The following is a 19,489-nucleotide window of genomic DNA, read 5'->3' on the forward strand; positions in this document are numbered from 1 at the left end:
ACTGTATTGTATTGCCTGGTTCTCCTGTTGGAGCACAGGATCATTTTGAAGCTGTTGGTGACGTCTCGTGGTGGAACATTTGTACTAGTTATCCTCCATCACAGCTTCATTGGTTGCTTCGTGTACAGGGTGTGTCAAACACATGGAGCCAATATTAAACAAGTACTGCTTTGAAATCGGGTCCATCTTTTTGAAACACCCTTGGAAGAGAATTATATTGAAACTTTCTCGTTAAGAGAACATGTTGAACATATTCTGTTTGTCTATAATATTTACTTGACACATATGTGCCATCATATATATATATATATATATATATATATATATATATATATATATATATATATATATATATATATATATATATATATATATATATATATATATATTAAAATTTGTCTTCCCTGAGAAGTGTAGTGCATGACATGTTGATCATCACCTCCCATGTTGATCACCTCCCATGTTGATCACCTCCCATGTTGATCACCTCCCATGTTGATCACCTCCCATGTTGATCACCTCCCATGTTGACCACCTCCCATGTTGATCACCTCCCATGTTGATCACCACCCATGTTGATCACCTCCCATGTTGATCACCTCCCATGTTGATCACCTCCCATGTTGATCACCTCCCATGTTGATCACCTCCCATGTTGATCACCTCCCATGTTGATCACCCATGTTGATCACCTCCCATGTTGATCACCTCCCATGTTGATCACCTTCCATGTTGATCACCTCCCATGTTGATCACCCATGTTGATCACCACCCATGTTGATCACATCCCATGTTGATCACCACCCATGTTGATCACCTCCCATGTTAATCACCACCTCCCATGTTGATCACCTCCCATGTTAATCACCTCCCATGTTGATCACCTCCCATGTTGATCACCTCCCATGTTAATCACCTCCCATGTTAATCACCACCTCCCATGTTGATCACCTCCCATGTTAATCACCTTCCATGTTGATCACCTCCCATGTTAATCACCACCTCCCATGTTGATCACCTCCCATGTTAATCACCTCCCATGTTGATCACCACCTCCCATGTTGATCACCTCCCATTTTGATCACCTACCATGTTGATCACCTCCCATGTTAATCACCTCCCATGTTAATCACCTCCCATGTTGATCACCTCCCATGTTGATCACCTCCCATGTTGATCACCTCCCATGTTGATCACCTCCCATTTTGATCACCTACCATGTTGATCACCTCCCATGTTAATCACCTCCCATGTTAATCACCTCCCATGTTGATCACCTCCTATGTTGATCACCTCCCATGTTGATCACCTCCCATGTTAATCACCTCCCATGTTGATCACCTCCCATGTTGATCACCTCCCATGTTGATCACCTCCCATGTTGATCACCTCCCATGTTAATCACCTCCCAAGTTGATCACCTCCCATGTTGATCACCTCCCATGTTGATCACCTCCCATGTTGATCACCTCCCATTTTGATCACCACCCATGTTGATCACCTCTCACGTTAATCACCTCCCATGTTGATCACCTCCTATGTTGATCACCACCCATGTTGATCACCTCTCATGTTGATCACCTCCCATGTTGATCACCTCCCATGTTGATCACCTCCCATGTTGATCACCTCCCATTTTGATCACCACCCATGTTGATCACCTCTCACGTTAATCACCTCCCATGTTGATCACCTCCTATGTTGATCACCACCCATGTTGATCACCTCTCATGTTGATCACCTCCCACGGTGATCACCACCCATGTTGATCACCTCTCATGTTGATCACCTCCCATGTTGATCACCTCCCATGTTGATCACCTCCCATGTTGATCACCTCCCATGTTAATCACCACCTCCCATGTTGATCACCTCCCATGTTGATCACCTCCCAGGTTACTCACCTCCCATGTTGATCACCTTCCATGTTGATCACCTCCCATGTTGATCACCACCCATGTTGATCACCACCCATGTTGATCACCTCCCATTTTAATCACCACCTCCCATGTTGATCACCTCCCATGTTGATCACCTCCCATGTTAATCATCACCTCCCATGTTGATCACCTCCCATGTTAATCACCTCCCATGTTAATCACCACCTCCCATGTTCATCACCTCCCATGTTAATCACCTCCCATGTTGATCACCTCCCATGTTGATCACCTCCCATGTTAATCACCACCTCCCATGTTAATCACCTTCCATGTTGATCACCTCCCATGTTAATCACCACCTCCCATGTTGATCACCTCCCATGTTAATCACCTCCCATGTTGATCACCACCTCCCATGTTGATCAAGTCCCATTTTGATCACCTCCCACGTTGATCACCTCCCATGTTGATCACCTCCCATGTTAATCACCTTCCATGTTGATCACCTCCCATGTTAATCACCACCTCCCATGTTGATCACCTCCCATGTTGATCACCTCCCAGGTTAATCACCTCCCATGTTGATCACCTCCCATGTTGATCACCTGCCATGTTGATCACCTCCCATGTTGATCACCACCTCCCATGTTGATCACCTCCCATGTTGATCACCTCCCATTTTGATCATCTCCCATGTTAATCACCTCCCATGTTGATCACCTCCCATGTTAATCACCACCTCCCATTTTGATCACCTCCCATGTTGATCACCTCCCATGTTAATCACCACCTCCCATGTTGATCACCTCCCATGTTGATCACCTCCCAGGTTACTCACCTCCCATGTTGATCACCTCCCATGTTGATCACGTGCCATGTTGATCACCTCCCATGTTGATCACCACCTCCCATGTTGATCACCTCCCATGTTGATCACCTCCCATGTTGATCACCTCCCATGTTGACCACCACCTCCCATGTTGATCACCTCACATGTTGATCACCTCCCATGTTGATCACCTCCCATGTTAATCACTCCCATGTTTATCACCTCCCATGTTAATCACCACCTCCCATGTTGTTCACCTCCCATGTTGATCACCTTCCATATTGATCACCTCCCATGTTGATCACCTCCCATGTTGATCACCTCTCATGTTGATCACCTCCCATGTTGATCACCTCCCATGTTAATCACCCATGTTGATCACCTCCCATGTTAATCACCACCTCCCATGTTGATCACCTCCATTGTTGATCACCTCCCATCTTGATCACCTTCCATTTTGATCACCTCCCATGTTGATCACCTCCCATGTTGATCACCTTCCATTTTGATCACCTCCCATGTTGATCACCTCCCATGTTGATCACCTCCCATGTTGATCACCACCTCCCATGTTGATCACCTCCCATGTTGATCACCTCCCATGTTAATCACCACCTCCCATGTTAATCACCACCTCCCATGTTGATCACCTCCCATGTTGATCACCACCTCCCATGTTGATCACCTCACATGTTGATCACCTCCCATGTTGATCACCTCCTATGTTAATCACCTCCCATGTTGATCACCTCCCATGTTAATCACCACCTCCCATGTTGATCACCTCCCATGTTGATCACCTTCCATGTTGATCACCTCCCATGTTGATCACCTCCCATGTTGATCACCTCCCATGTTGATCACCTCTCATTTTGATCACCTCCCATGTTGATCACCTCCCATGTTGATCACCTCCCATGTTGAACACCTCCCATGTTGATCAATTTCCATGTTGATCACCTCCCATGTTGATCACCTCCCATGTTGATCACCTCCCATGTTGATCACCTCCCATGTTGATCACCACCCATGTTGATCACCTCCCATGTTGATCACCACCCATGTTGATCACCACCCATGTTGATCACCTCCCATGTTGATCACCTCCCATGTTCATCACCTTCCATGTTGATCACCTCCCATGTTGATCACCACCCATGTTGATCACCACCCATGTTGATCACCTCCCATGTTGATCACCACCCATGTTGATCACCTCCCATGTTGATCACCTCCCATGTTGATCACCTCTCATGTTAATCACCTCCCATGTTGATCACCTCCCATGTTGATCACCACCCATGTTGATCACCACCCATGTTGATCACCTCCCATGTTGATCACCACCCATGTTGATCACCTCTCATGTTGATCACCTCCCATGTTGATCACCTCCCATGTTGATCACCTCCCATGTTGATCACCTCCCATGTTGATCACCTCACATGTTGATCACCTCCCATGTTGATCACCTCCCATGTTAATCACCTCCCATGTTGATCACCTCCCATTTTAATCACCACCTCCCATGTTGATCACCTCCCATGTTGATCACCTTCCATGTTGATCACCTCCCATGTTGATCACCTCCCATGTTGATCACCTCCCATGTTGATCACCTCTCATTTTGATCACCTCCCATGTTGATCACCTCCCATGTTGATCACCTCCCATGTTGATCACCTCCCATGTTGATCAATTTCCATGTTGATCACCTCCCATGTTGATCACCTCCCATGTTGATCACCTCCCATGTTGATCACCTCCCATATTGATCACCACCCATGTTGATCACCTCCCATGTTGATCACCACCCATGTTGATCACCACCCATGTTGATCACCTCCCATGTTGATCACCTCCCATGTTGATCACCTTCCATGTTGATCACCTCCCATGTTGATCACCACCCATGTTGATCACCACCTATGTTGATCACCTCCCATGTTGATCACCACCCATGTTGATCACCTCCCATGTTGATCACCTCCCATGTTGATCACCTCCCATGTTGATCACCTCTCATGTTAATCACCTCCCATGTTGATCACCTCCCATGTTGATCACCACCCATGTTGATCACCACCCATGTTGATCACCTCCCATGTTGATCACCACCCATGTTGATCACCTCTCATGTTGATCATCTCCCATGTTGATCACCTCCCATGTTGATCACCTCCCATGTTGATCACCTCCCATGTTGATCATCTCCCATGTTGATCACCTCTCATGTTAATCACCTCCCATGTTGATCACCTCCCATGTTGATCACCCATGTTGATCACCACCCATGTTGATCACCTCTCATGTTGATCACCACCCATGTTGATCACCTCTCATGTTGATCACCTCCCATGTTGATCACCTCCCATGTTGATCACCTCCCATGTTGATCACCTCCCATGTTGATCACCTTCCATGTTGATCACCTCCCATGTTGATCACCACCCATGTTGATCACCACCCATGTTGATCACCTCCCATGTTGATCACCTCCCATGTTAATCACCACCTCCCATGTTGATCACCTCCCATGTTAATCACCACCTCCCATGTTGATCACCTCCCATGTTAATCACCTCCCATGTTGATCACCTCCCATGTTAATCACCTTCCATGTTGATCACCTCCCATGTTAATCACCACCTCCCATGTTGATCACCTCCCATGTTAATCACCTCCCATGTTGATCACCACCTCCCATGTTGATCACCTCCCATTTTGATCACCTACCATGTTGATCACCTCCCATGTTAATCACCTCCCATGTTAATCACTTCCCATGTTGATCACCTCCCATGTTGATCACCTCCCATGTTGATCACCTCCCATGTTGATCACCTCCCATGTTAATCACCTCCCATGTTGATCACCTCCCATGTTGATCACCTCCCATGTTGATCACCTCCCATGTTGATCACCTCCCATGTTGATCACCTCCCATGTTAATCACCTCCCAAGTTGATCACCTCCCATGTTGATCACCTCCCATGTTGATCACCTCCCATGTTGATCACCTCCCATGTTGATCACCTCCCATGTTGATCACCACCCATGTTGATCACCTCTCATGTTAATCACCTCCCATGTTGATCACCTCCTATGTTGATCACCACCCATGTTGATCACCTCTCATGTTGATCACCTCCCACGGTGATCACCACCCATGTTGATCACCTCTCATGTTGATCACCTCCCATGTTGATCACCTCCCATGTTGATCACCTCCCATGTTAATCACCACCTCCCATGTTGATCACCTCCCATGTTGATCACCTCCCAGGTTACTCACCTCCCATGTTGATCACCTTCCATGTTGATCACCTCCCATGTTGATCACTACCCATGTTGATCACCACCCATGTTGATCACCTCCCATTTTAATCACCACCTCCCATGTTGATCACCTCCCATGTTGATCACCTCCCATGTTAATCATCACCTCCCATGTTGATCACCTCCCATGTTAATCATTACCTCCCATGTTGATCACCTCCCATGTTAATCATTACCTCCCATGTTGATCACCTCCCATGTTAATCACCACCTCCCATGTTAATCACCTCCCATGTTAATCACCACTTCCCATGTTGATCACCTCCCATGTTAATCACCTCCCATGTTGATCACCTCCCATGTTGATCACCTCCCATGTTGATCACCTCCCATGTTAATCACCACCTCCCATGTTAATCACCTTCCATGTTGATCACCTCCCATGTTAATCACCACCTACCACGTTGATCACCTCCCATGTTAATCACCTCCCATGTTGATCACCTCCCATGTTGATCAAGTCCCATTTTGATCACCTCCCACGTTGATCACCTCCCATGTTGATCACCTTCCGTGTTGATCACCTCCCATGTTAATCACCACCTCCCATGTTGATCACCTCCCATGTTGATCACCTCCCAGGTTAATCACCTCCCATGTTGATCACCTCCCATGTTGATCACCTGCCATGTTGATCACCTCCCATGTTGATCACCACCTCCCATGTTGATCACCTCCCATGTTGATCACCTCCCATGTTAATCACCTCCCATGTTGATCACCTCCCATGTTAATCACCACCTCCCATGTTGATCACCTCCCATGTTAATCACCACCTCCCATGTTGATCACCTCCCATGTTGATCACCTCCCAGGTTACTCACCTCCCAGGTTACTCACCTCCCATGTTGATCACCTCCCATGTTGATCACCTGCCATGTTGATCACCTCCCATGTTGATCACCACCTCCCATGTTGATCACCTCCCATGTTGATCACCTCCCATGTTGATCACCTCCCATGTTGACCACCACCTCCCATGTTGATCACCTCACATGTTGATCACCTCCCATGTTGATCACCTCCCATGTTAATCACCTCCCATGTTGATCACCTCCCATGTTAATCACCACCTCCCATGTTGTTCACCTCCCATGTTGATCACCTTCCATATTGATCACCTCCCATGTTGATCACCTCCCATGTTGATCACCTCTCATGTTGATCACCTCCCATGTTGATCACCTCCCATGTTAATCACCTCCCATGTTGATCACCTCCCATGTTAATCACCACCTCCCATGTTGATCACCTCCCATCTTGATCACCTCCCATCTTGATCACCTTCCATTTTGATCACCTCCCATGTTGATCACCTCCCATGTTGATCACCTCCCATGTTGATCACCTTCCATTTTGATCACCTCCCATGTTGATCACCTCCCATGTTGATCACCACCTCCCATGTTGATCACCTCCCATGTTGATCACCTCCCATGTTGATCACCTCCCATGTTAATCACCACCTCCCATGTTAATCACCACCTCCCATGTTGATCACCACCTCCCATGTTGATCACCTCACATGTTGATCACCTCCCATGTTGATCACCTCCCATGTTAATCACCACCTCCCATGTTGATCACCTCCCATGTTGATCACCTTCCATGTTGATCACCTCCCATGTTGATCACCTCCCATGTTGATCACCTCCCATGTTGATCACCTCTCATTTTGATCACCTCCCATGTTGATCACCTCCCATGTTGATCACCTCCCATGTTGATCACCTCCCATGTTGATCAATTTCCATGTTGATCACCTCCCATGTTGATCACCTCCCATGTTGATCACCTCCCATGTTGATCACCTCCCATGTTGATCACCTCCCATATTGATCACCACCCATGTTGATCACCTCCCATGTTGATCACCACCCATGTTGATCACCCATGTTGATCACCTCCCATGTTGATCACCTCCCATGTTGATCACCTCCCATGTTGATCACCACCCATGTTGATCACCACCCATGTTGATCACCTCCCATGTTGATGACCACCCATGTTGATCACCTCCCATGTTGATCACCTCCAATGTTGATCACCTCCCATGTTGATCACCTCTCATGTTAATCACCTCCCATGTTGATCACCTCCCATGTTGATCACCACCCATGTTGATCACCACCCATGTTGATCACCTCCCATGTTGATCACCACCCATGTTGATCACCTCTCATGTTGATCACCTCCCATGTTGATCACCTCCCATGTTGATCACCTCCCATGTTGATCACCTCCCATGTTGATCATCTCCCATGTTGATCACCTCTCATGTTAATCACCTCCCATGTTGATCACCTCCCATGTTGATCACCACCCATGTTGATCACCACCCATGTTGATCACCTCTCATGTTGATCACCACCCATGTTGATCACCTCTCATGTTGATCACCTCCCATGTTGATCACCTCCCATGTTGATCACCTCCCATGTTGATCACCTCCCATGTTGATCACCCATGTTGATCACCCATGTTGATTACCACCCATGATCACCTCCCATGTTGATCACCTTCCATGTTGATCACCTCCCATGTTGATCACCACCCATGTTGATCACCACCCATGTTGATCACCTCCCATGTTGATCACCTCCCATGTTAATCACCACCTCCCATGTTGATCACCTCCCATGTTAATCACCACCTCCCATGTTGATCACCTCCCATGTTAATCACCTCCCATATTGATCACCTCCCATGTTGATCACCACCTCCCATGTTGATCACCTCCCATGTTGATCACCTACTATGTTAATCACCTCCCATGTTGATCACCTCCTTTGTTAATCACCTCCCATGTTGATCACCTCCCATGTTAATCACCTCCCATGTTGATCACCTCCCATGTTGATCACCTCCCATGTTAATCACCTCCCATGTTAATCACCACCTCCCATGTTAATCACCACCTCCCATGTTGATCACCTCCCATGTTAATCACCTTCCATGTTGATCACCTCCCATGTTAATCACCACCTCCCATGTTGATCACCTCCCATGTTAATCACCTCCCATGTTGATCACCTCCCATGTTGATCACCTCCCATTTTGATCACCTACCATGTTAATCACCTCCCATGTTAATCACCTCCCATGTTAATCACCTCCCATGTTGATCACCTCCATGTTAATCACCACCTCCCATGTTGATCACCTCCCATGTTGATCACCTCCCATGTTAATCACCTCCCATGTTGATCACCTCCCATGTTGATCACCTCCCATGTTGATCACCTCCCATGTTGATCAAATCCCATGTTGATCACCTCCCATGTTGATCACCTCCCATGTTGATCACCTCCCATGTTGATCACCTCCCATGTTGATCACCTGCCATGTTAATCACCTCCCAAGTTGATCACCTCCCATGTTGATCACCTCCCATGTTGATCACCTCCCATGTTGATCACCTCCCATGTTGATCACCTCCCATGTTGATCACCTCCCATGTTAATCACCACCTCCCATGTTGATCACCTCCCATGTTGATCACCTCCCATGTTGACCACCTCCCATGTTAATCACCTCCCAAGTTGATCACCTCCCATGTTAATCACCACCTCCCATGTTAATCACCACCTCCCATGTTGATCACCACCTCCCATACTGATATAAATAACTATGGTTTATCCGTCAGAAAAATCTTAAGTTACGCTGTATTTAACTTGCACCATCAGTATGTATCTGCAAGTAACACGGGTCATGGTTGATACACACACACACACACACTGTCACTACTAATATTACCCGGCTGCCCTTCCCTACTGCAATATATCATTCTAACTGTTGTGTGTGTGTGTGTTCTCGGTGTGTTGGGAAGCTGGTGGGGCGCCCAGGCTGACTCTAACACCTGTAAGACCGACCAGAAACCCTTCGAAGATCACTGCAGTCCTAACGGGTACGACCTTCACCTTCCTCTTCAATATTGGTTACTCCTTCTCTTTCACCCCCTACCCTCGCTCACCTATTTCCCCCTACCCTCGCTCACCTATTTCCCCCTACCCTCGCTCACCTATTTCCCCCCAACCCTCGCTCCATTTCCCCCCAACCCTCGCTCCCCTATTTCCCCCCTACCCTCGCTCACCTATTTCCCCCTACCCTCGCTCACCTATTTTCCCCCTACCCTCGCTCACCTATTTCCCCCTACCCTCGCTCACCTATTTCCCCCTACCCTCGCTCACCTATTTCCCCCTACCCTCGCTCACCTATTTCCCCCCTACCCTCGCTCACCTCTTTCCCCCCAACCCTCGCTCCCCTATTTCCCCCCTACCCTCGCTCACCTCTTTCCCCCCTACCCTCGCTCACCTCTTTCCCCCCTACCCTCGGTCACCTCTTTCCCCCCTACCCTCGCTCACCTATTTCCCCCTACCCTCGCTCACCTATTTCCCCCTACCCTCGCTCACCTATTTCCCCCCAACCCTCGCTCCATTTCCCCCCAACCCTCGCTCCCCTATTTCCGCCCAACCCTGGCTCACCTATTTCCCCCCTACCCTCGCTCACCTATTTCCCCCCTACCCTCGCTCACCTATTTCCCCCTACCCTCGCTCACCTATTTCCCCCTACCCTCGCTCACCTATTTCCCCCTACCCTCGCTCACCTATTTCCCCCCTACCCTCGCTCACCTCTTTCCCCCCAACCCTCGCTCCCCTATTTCCCCCCTACCCTCGGTCACCTCTTTCCCCCCTACCCTCGCTCACCTCTTTCCCCCCTACCCTCGCTCACCTCTTTCCCCCCAACCCTCGCTCCCCTATTTCCGCCCAACCCTGGCTCACCTATTTCCCCCTACCCTCGCTCACCTATTTCCCCCCAACCCTCGCTCCATTTCCCCCCAACCCTCGCTCCCCTATTTCCCCCCTACCCTCGCTCACCTATTTCCCCCTACCCTCGCTCACCTATTTCCCCCCTACCCTCGCTCACCTCTTTCCCCCAACCCTCGCTCCCCTATTTCCCCCCTACCCGCGCGCACCTCTTTCCCCCCGACCCTCGCTCACCTCTTTCCCCCCTACCCTCTCTCACCTCTTTCCCCCCTACCCTCGCTCACCTCTTTCCCCCGTACCCTCGCTCACCTCTTTCCCCCCTACCCTCGCTCACCTCTTTCCCCCCTACCCTCGCTCACCTCTTTCCCCCCTACCCTCGCTCACCTATTTCCCCCTACCCTCGCTCACCTCTTTCCCCCCTCCCCTCGCTCACCTCTTTCCCCCCTACCCTCGCTCACCTATTTCCCCCCTACCCTCGCTCACCTCTTTACCCCCTACCCTCGCTCCCCTATTTCCCCCCTACCCTCGCTCACCTCTTTCCCCCCTACCCTCGCTCACCTCTTTCCCCCCAACCCTCGCTCCCCTATTTCCCCCCTACCCTCGCTCACCTCTTTCCCCCAATACCCTCACTCCCCTATTTCCCCCCTACCCTCGCTCACCTCTTTCCCCCCCTACCCTCGCTCACCTCTTTTCCCCCTACCCTCGTTTCCCTCTTTCCCCCCTACCCTCGCTCACCTATTTCCCCCAATACCCTCACTCCCCTATTTCCCCCCTACCCTCGCTCACCTCTTTCCCCCCCTACCCTCGCTCACCTCTTTTCCCCCTACCCTCGTTCCCCTATTTCCCCCCTACCCTCGCTCACCTCTTTCTCCCCCTACCCTCGCTCACCTCTTTCCCCCCTACCCTCGATCCCCTCTTTCCCCCCTACCCTCGCTCACCTATTTCCCCTCTACCCTCCCTCTCCTATTTCCCCCTACCCTCGCTCCCCTATTTCCCCCCTACCCTCACTCCCCTATTTCCCCCCTACCCTCACTCCCCAATTTCCCTCCTACCCTCGCTTCATTATTTCCCCCCTACCCTCACTCCCCTATTTCCCCCCTACCCTCACTCCCCTATTTCCCCCCTACCCTCGCTTCCCTATTTCCCTCCTACCCTCACTCCCCTATTTACCCCCTACCCTCCCTCCCCTATTTCCCCCGACCCTCACTCCCCTATTTCCCCCCTACCCTCACTCCCCTATTTCCCCCCTACCCTCACTCCCCTATTTCCCCCTACCCTCACTCCCCTATTTCCCCCCTACCCGCGCTCCCCTATTTCCCCCTACCCTCACTCCCTTATTTCCCCCCTACCCTCGCTCCCCTATTTCCCCCCTACCCTCACTCCCCTATTTCCCCCCTACCCTCACTCCCCTATTTCCCCCCTACCCTCGCTCCCCTATTTCCCCCTACCCTCACTCCCTTATTTCCCCCCTACCCTCGCTCCTCTATTTCCCCCCTACCCTCACTCCCCTATTTCCCCCCTACCCTCACTCCTCTATTTACCCCCTACCCTCGCTCCCCTATTTCCCCCCTACCCTCAATCCCCTATTTCCTCCTACCCTCACTCCCCTATTTCCCCCCTACCCTCACTCCCCTATTTACCCCCTACCCTCACTGCCCTATTTCCCCCCTACCCTCGCTCCCCTATTTCCACCCTACCCTCACTTCTCTATTTCTCCCCTACCCTCACTCCCCTATTTCCCCCCTATCCTCGCTCCCCTTTTTCCCCCCTACCCTCACTCCCCTATTTCCCCCTACCCTCACTCCTCTGTTTCCCCCTACCCTCACTCCCCTATTTCCCCCCTACCGTCAGTCCCCTATTTCCTCCTACCCTCACTCCCCTATTTCCCCCCTACCCTCACTCCCCTATTTACCCCCTACCCTCACTTCCCTATTTCCCCCCTACCCTCGCTCCCCTATTTCCCCCCTACCCTCACTTCCCTATTTCCCCCTACCCTCACTCCCCTATTTCCCCCTACCCTCACTCTCCTATTTCCCCCTACCCTCGCTCCTTTATTTCCCCCCTACCCTCACTCCCCTATTTCCTCCCTACCCTCACTCCCCTATTTCCCCCTACCCTCACTCCCCTATTTCCCCCTACCCTCGCTCCCCTATTTCCCCCCTACCCTCACTTTCCTATTTCCCCCCTACCCTCGCTCCCCTATTTCCCCCCTACCCTCACTTCCCTATTTCCCCCCTACCCTCATTCCCCTATTCCCCCCCTACCCTCACTCCCCTATTTCCCCCCTACCCTCGCTCCCCCATTTCCCTCCTACCCTCACTCCCCTATTTTCCCCCTACCCTCGCTCCCCTATTTCCCGCCTACCCTCACTCCCCTATTTCCCCCCTACCCTCGCTCCCCTATTTCCCTCCTACCCTCACTCCCCTATTTCCTCCCTACCCTCGCTCCCCTATTTCCCTCCTACCCTCACTCCCCTATTTCCCCCTCTACCCTCACTCCCCTATTTTCCCCCTACCCTCACTCCCCTATTTCCCTCCTACCCTCACTCCCCTATTTCCCCCCTACCCTCGCTCCCCTATTTCTCTCCTACCCTCACTCCCCTATTTACCCCCTACCCTCACTTCCCTATTTCCCCCCTACCCTCACTCCCCTATTTCCCTCCTACCCTCACTCCCCTATTTCCCCCCTACCCTCGCTCCCCTATTTCCCCCCTACCCTCACTTCCTTATTTCCCCCCTACCCTCATTCCCCTATTCCCCCCCTACCCTCACTCCCCTATTTCCCCCCTACCCTCGCTCCCCCATTTCCCTCCTACCCTCACTCCCCTATTTTCCCCCTACCCTCGCTCCCCTATTTCCCTCCTACCCTCACTCCCCTATTTCCCCCCTACCCTCGCTCCCCTATTTCCCTCCTACCCTCACTCCCCTATTTCCCCCCTACCCTCACTCCCCTATTTCCCTCCTACCCTCACTCCCCTATTTCCCCCCCTACCCTCACTCCCCTATTTTCTCCCTACCCTCACTCACCTATTTCCCACCTACCCTCACTCCCCTATTTCCCCCCTACCCTCGCTCCCCTATTTCTCTCCTACCCTCACTCCCCTATTTCCCCCCTACCCTCACTTCCCTATTTCCACCCTACCCTCACTCCCCTATTTCCCTCCTACCCTCCCTCCCCGATTTCCCCCCTACCCTCACTCCCCCCCCCCCCCTCACTCCCCTATTTCCCCCCTACCCTCACTCCCCCCCCCCCGTCTCTCTCTTTTGATTATTTTCTGTCCTCTATGAAACAATTTTTGGGTTAAACGGAACTATGTTTAGTGTGTCTAAATAATTATTATTATTATTATTATTATTATTATTATTATTATTATTATTATAATTTCATATAACAATTTTTAAATTATATCATCAAATTATTACTTGTGAGACACTTCCATTATACATAATAATTACTGTACATAATAATTACTGTACATAATAATTACTGTACATAATAATTACTGTACATAATAATTACTGTACATAATAATTACTGTACATAATAATTACTGTACATAATAATTACTGTACATAATAATTACTGTACATAATAATTACTGTACATAATAATTACTGTACATAATAATTACTGTACATAATAATTACTGTACATAATAATCACTGTACATAATCTAACACCACGAATATCACTCTCCTGATGGATGCATCTTCACCGCCCACGAATTTATAGGAATTTCCATGAATTTCCATGAATTTCCGTGTATTTCCATGAATTTCCACGAATTTCCATGAATTTTTCATGAATTTCCATTAATTTCCGTGTATTTCCATGAATTTCCATTAATTTCCGTGTATTTCCATGAATTTGTCATGAATTTCCATGAATTTCCATGAATTTCCGTGTATTTCCATGAATTTCCATGAATTTCCGTGTATTTCCATGAATTTTTCATGAATTTCCATGAATTTCCGTGTATTTCCATGAATTTCCATGAATTTCCATGAATTTTTCATGAATTTCCATGAATTTCCGTGTATTTCCATGAATTTCCATGAATTTTTCATGAATTTCCATGAATTTCCGTGTATTTCCATGAATTTCCATGATTTTTTCATGAATTTCCATGAATTTCCATAAATTTCCATGATATTTCCATGAATTTCCATGATATTTCCATGCATTTCCATGCATTTCCATAAATTTCCATGCATTTCCATGCATTTCCATAAATTTCCATGCATTTCCATGCATTTCCATAAATTTCCATGCATTTCCATGCATTTCCATAAATTTCCATGCATTTCCATAAATTTCCATAAATTTCCATAAATTTCCATGTATACTTGGTAGTTATTTTGTTTTGTTTATGTTTGGCACAAATAATTTTAGTGTTGCATGCAACAGTGCGGTTATTATTTGTGGCAACTCAAGTGTTGCTTCCTTCACTACAGTGGCTACAACAACAGTCCCGGACCCACCATGTCCGGAAATACTGCCATGGGCGGCCCTGCTGGTATGGGCGGACCCACCACCATGGGCGGCAATGGTGCTGGAGACGCCCTTAACACGGCAGCTATGGTGGCTGCTGCAACAGCAACTGCAACAGCAACGGCTGTTGCACTCCGCCCTGAGAGACCTGAGATGCAGGGCCAGTATAATAGTCAGGTATGTAACTTTATCTTCCATTATCTCTGTCTCTTACCTATATACATCTATCTTCCATTCTCTCTCTCTCTCTCTGTCTGTCTTAGGTATGTAACTGTATCTTCCATTATCTTTCTCTCTGTCTCAGGTATGTACCTGTGTCATCTCTCTCTCTCTCTCTGTCTCAGGTATGTACCTGTGTCATCTCTCTCTCTCTCTCTCTGTCTCAGGTATGTACCTGTGTCATCTCTCTCTCTCTCTCTCTGTCTCAGGTATGTACCTGTGTCATCTCTCTCTCTCTCTCTGTCTCAGGTATGTACCTGTGTCATCTCTCTCTCTCTCTCTGTCTCAGGTATGTACCTGTGTCATCTCTCTCTCTCTCTCTCTGTCTCAGGTATGTACCTGTGTCATCCCTCTCTCTCTCTCTGTCTCAGGTATGTACCTGTGTCATCGCTCTCTCTGTGTCTTAGGTATGTACCTATACCTCCCATTATCTCTCTGTCTTAAATATGTACCTGTATCTTCCATTATCTCTCTCTTCCTCTCTCTGTCTTAGGTATGTACCTGTGTCATCTCTCTCTCTCTGTCTTAGGTATGTACCTGTGTCATCTCTCTCTCTCTCTCTGTCTCAGGTATGTACCTGTGTCATCGCTCTCTCTGTGTCTTAGGTATATACCTGTATCTTCCAATATCTCTCTCTCTCTCTCTCTCTCTCTCTCTCTCTGTGTCTTAGGTATGTACCTATACCTCCCATTATCTCTCTGTCTTAAGTATGTACCTGTATCTTCCATTATCTCTCTCTTTCTCTCTGTCTTAGGTATGAACCTGAGTCACCTCTCTCTCTCTGTCTTATGTATGTACCTGTACCTCCAATTCTCTCTCTCTTTTTGTCTCTCTCACCTCACCACCTTACAAAATCTGGGAAGTCAACTTGCTGTGTATGTAAAAGTCGACCACTTGTGAATGCGGAGTGTGTTACCAGTGGGTCAAACACGCTTTACCGCCCATCACCCACCCGATAGAGCTAGCTCAGCCCTGGGAGGACGAGGAGACAAGAAAGAAGAGAGAGAGAAAGAAAAAATCCTTGGCGAATCCAGGGAAATAACAATAGTGTGTTGGGGAAGAAAGTTGCACTGGGAGGCTAAGCTAGCCGGCTCTTAGGGAGGAAACTTGGCCACTTGACGGGGGAGAAAACTTGGCCACTTGACGGGGGAGAAAACTTGGCCACTTGACGGGGGAGAAATTTGGCCACTTGATGGGGGAGAAAACTTGGCCATTTGACGGGGGAGAAATTTGGCCACTTGATGGGGGAGAAACGAGAAAATTGGACAAGTATCTTCACCAGGTGCCAGATCAACCAGGCTGTGATGGGTCAGTGTAATGTGCTGGCTAATTAAACATCATCTTCCATAAAGTAAATCAGAAATGAAAATATTTGTGTCCAGGGAGCTAAGTCCCCCCTCACCATGTCCCCTTCAAGCCCCCCTCTCCCTCCCTCTCACCCTCCTCTCCCCTCTCTATCCCCCCATTCCCGTCTCAACCTTTTTTTTTGGGGGAGGGGGGGCTGAGTTAGGGAAAACTTATTGAAATTTCTCCAGGTTTAATCTTGGCAGATAAAGGTTCTGAGAGATTGTGAATTCTGAGGTTCAATCCAAGTTTTTGTGTTCTCAGCCAGCGCTGATAGGCCTATTGAACCAGCGCTAATGGGTCTATTGAACCAGCGCTAATAGGCATATTGATCCAGTGCTAATAGGTCTATTGAACCATCGCTGATAGGCGTATTGAACCAGCACTGATAGGCCTATTAAAGCAGCTCTAATAGCCTATTGGACAATCGTTAATAGGCCTATTTAGTCAGCATTTATAGGCCTTTTAAACCAGCGACAATAGGCTTATTGAATCAACGCTGATAGAGCTATTCATTCAGTTCTACTAGGCTTATTTACTACTACTACAGCCGCAGCAGCAGCAGCAGCAGCAACAACAGCAGCAGCAACAGCAGCAGCAGCAGCAGCAGTAGCAGTAGTAGTAGTAGTAGTAGTAGTAACAGCAGCAGTATTATTATTATTATTATAATCAAAAAGAAGCGCTAAGCCACAAGGACTATACAGTAACAGCAGCAGTAGTAATAGCCTCCGCTGCCTGGAATTATTGAAATACTGGAGGGTCTCGCTTTACAGCGGTTCACTTCAGTGTTTCGCTAATGCAGCAGTTTTCAGTTACACCCATTCTTCATTTATTCAGACTTCCTACAATAAATATATTCACCACTGACTATAAGCTAAGGACGAAAATATTTTAAGGTAAGTTATGTGTGTACTGTATATACATTATATAGACCTAACTGTATGATAGTGTAAACATGTTATGGGGCCTTTATATGCATTTGAAAGTGAAAAAAGTTTATGTTTCATTTTACAACAGTCGTCCAGAACCAAACCTGCTGTATAAGCGGGGCCTACAGTAGCCCGGAACCAAACCTGCTGTGTAAGTGGGGCCCTACAGTAGCCCGGAACCTAACCTGCTGTATAAGCAGGGTCCTACAGTAGCCTGGAACCTAACCTGCTGTATAAGTGGGGCCCTACAGTAGCCCAGAACCTAACCTGCTGTATAAGTGGGGCCCTACAGTAGCCCGGAGCCTAACCTGCTCTATAAGCGGGGCCCTACAGTAGCCCGGAACCAAACCTGCTGTGTAAGTGGGGCCCTACAGTAGCCTGGAACCTAACCCGCTGTATAAGCGGGGTCCTACAGTAGCCCAGAACCTAACCTGCTGTATAAGTGGGGCCCTACAGTAGCCTGGAGCCTAACCTGCTGTATAAGCGGGGCCCTACAGTAGCCCGGAACCAAACCTGCTGTGTAAGTGGGGCCCTACAGTAGCCTGGAACCTAACCTGCTGTATAAGCGGGGTCCTACAGTAGCCCAGAACCTAACCTGCTCTATAAGCGGGGCCTTAAAGTAGCCCAGAACCTAACTTGCTGTATAAGCTGGACTCTCCTGTAATGTTAACTTCTACTCCAGTATATGCAGACTCTCAGATTGGGGTAATTCTGTGTGAAATATTCCTCCATCTCTCCCACTTTATCGGTCACTACCCTTGTTCCTCCTCGCTCTTGCTCTCTTTATTCATTTATTCGATTTTCCTTTCTCGTCCACTTTTCTGTATTGTTCTCTCATTCTATCTTCTGTCCTTTACACATATATGTATTATGTTCCCCTCTTAGTCATTATGTGCTGCTTCTTCCTCTTACCTTTGCCTCTTCACTGTTCTATATATGTTTTATCTTCCACTCTTTGTTTCTCTTTAGTGTCAATAAAACCTCGAAATTCTGCTTATGCTCGTCCTTGCTCTATTTGGACTTCTTCTTCCCTTCCCTCTTCCTCCTTCTCATCGATTATCATCCACACGTCATTCAGTATCTCCTTCCCTCACAATCTTATACATCATTCATCATAATACGAACAAATTCCCAGAAACCGTCAAACTAAGGACGTAGAAACACGTCTGTGAGGCGCCATTACGTCAGCTTATTGTTTACATCTGGCCGACAGTCGTCCGACTTGTGGCCAGAACTTAGACATCGCTATAACGAAACATGGTAGTAGTTATCAACCATATTGAAAAATTCTCGTTATACATTTGTGCATTTACTTTTATAACGATTATATTTGCATGCAAGCGAAAGAAATAGAATTACATAAATGCTTCTAATGACTTTTTTTTTTTATAAACTGAAGTCACAGCCAGGTATAGGTCTCAGACGCGTGATCCCGATGAGGTTAATAAAGGAAGGTAAATGAGCGCAGTAAAGACGTGATACCATTAAGCAAACGTAACATTTTTCAACATATTAACCTTCGTATATCCTCCCGGGACTAACCTGTAAGACTCAGTGAATTAGCAGCAGTTTCAGTCATCACATTTGAGAAGGTATATAGCAAATTACCAGTCAGAGATTATTGTAATCTTTATTGATAATTCTCGTAAACCGTCCCGAGTGAAGCCTCAGATGTGATATAACCACAACACA

The 19,489-nt window shown here is 48.2% G+C and overlaps 1 protein-coding gene across 7 annotated transcripts in view; it reads left to right on the forward strand.

Moving 5' to 3' along the window:
• The window catches only part of tna (tonalli), a 191,891-nt gene that overhangs the window by 126,922 nt on the left and 45,480 nt on the right, over window positions 1–19,489 (forward strand). For 5 of the 7 annotated variants that reach the window (XM_070093887.1, XM_070093884.1, XM_070093883.1 and 2 more), the window contains 2 exons: window positions 9,878–9,955; window positions 15,269–15,482. In XM_070093887.1, coding sequence (XP_069949988.1) covers window positions 9,878–9,955; window positions 15,269–15,482 — 292 coding nt within the window. The remainder of the gene's footprint in view (window positions 1–9,877; window positions 9,956–15,268; window positions 15,483–19,489) is intronic. The other 2 variants (XM_070093886.1, XM_070093888.1) reach the window with 1 other exon arrangement.

This window comes from Cherax quadricarinatus, chromosome 44 (assembly GCF_038502225.1).
Source record: "Cherax quadricarinatus isolate ZL_2023a chromosome 44, ASM3850222v1, whole genome shotgun sequence".
Taxonomy (NCBI): domain Eukaryota; kingdom Metazoa; phylum Arthropoda; class Malacostraca; order Decapoda; family Parastacidae; genus Cherax; species Cherax quadricarinatus.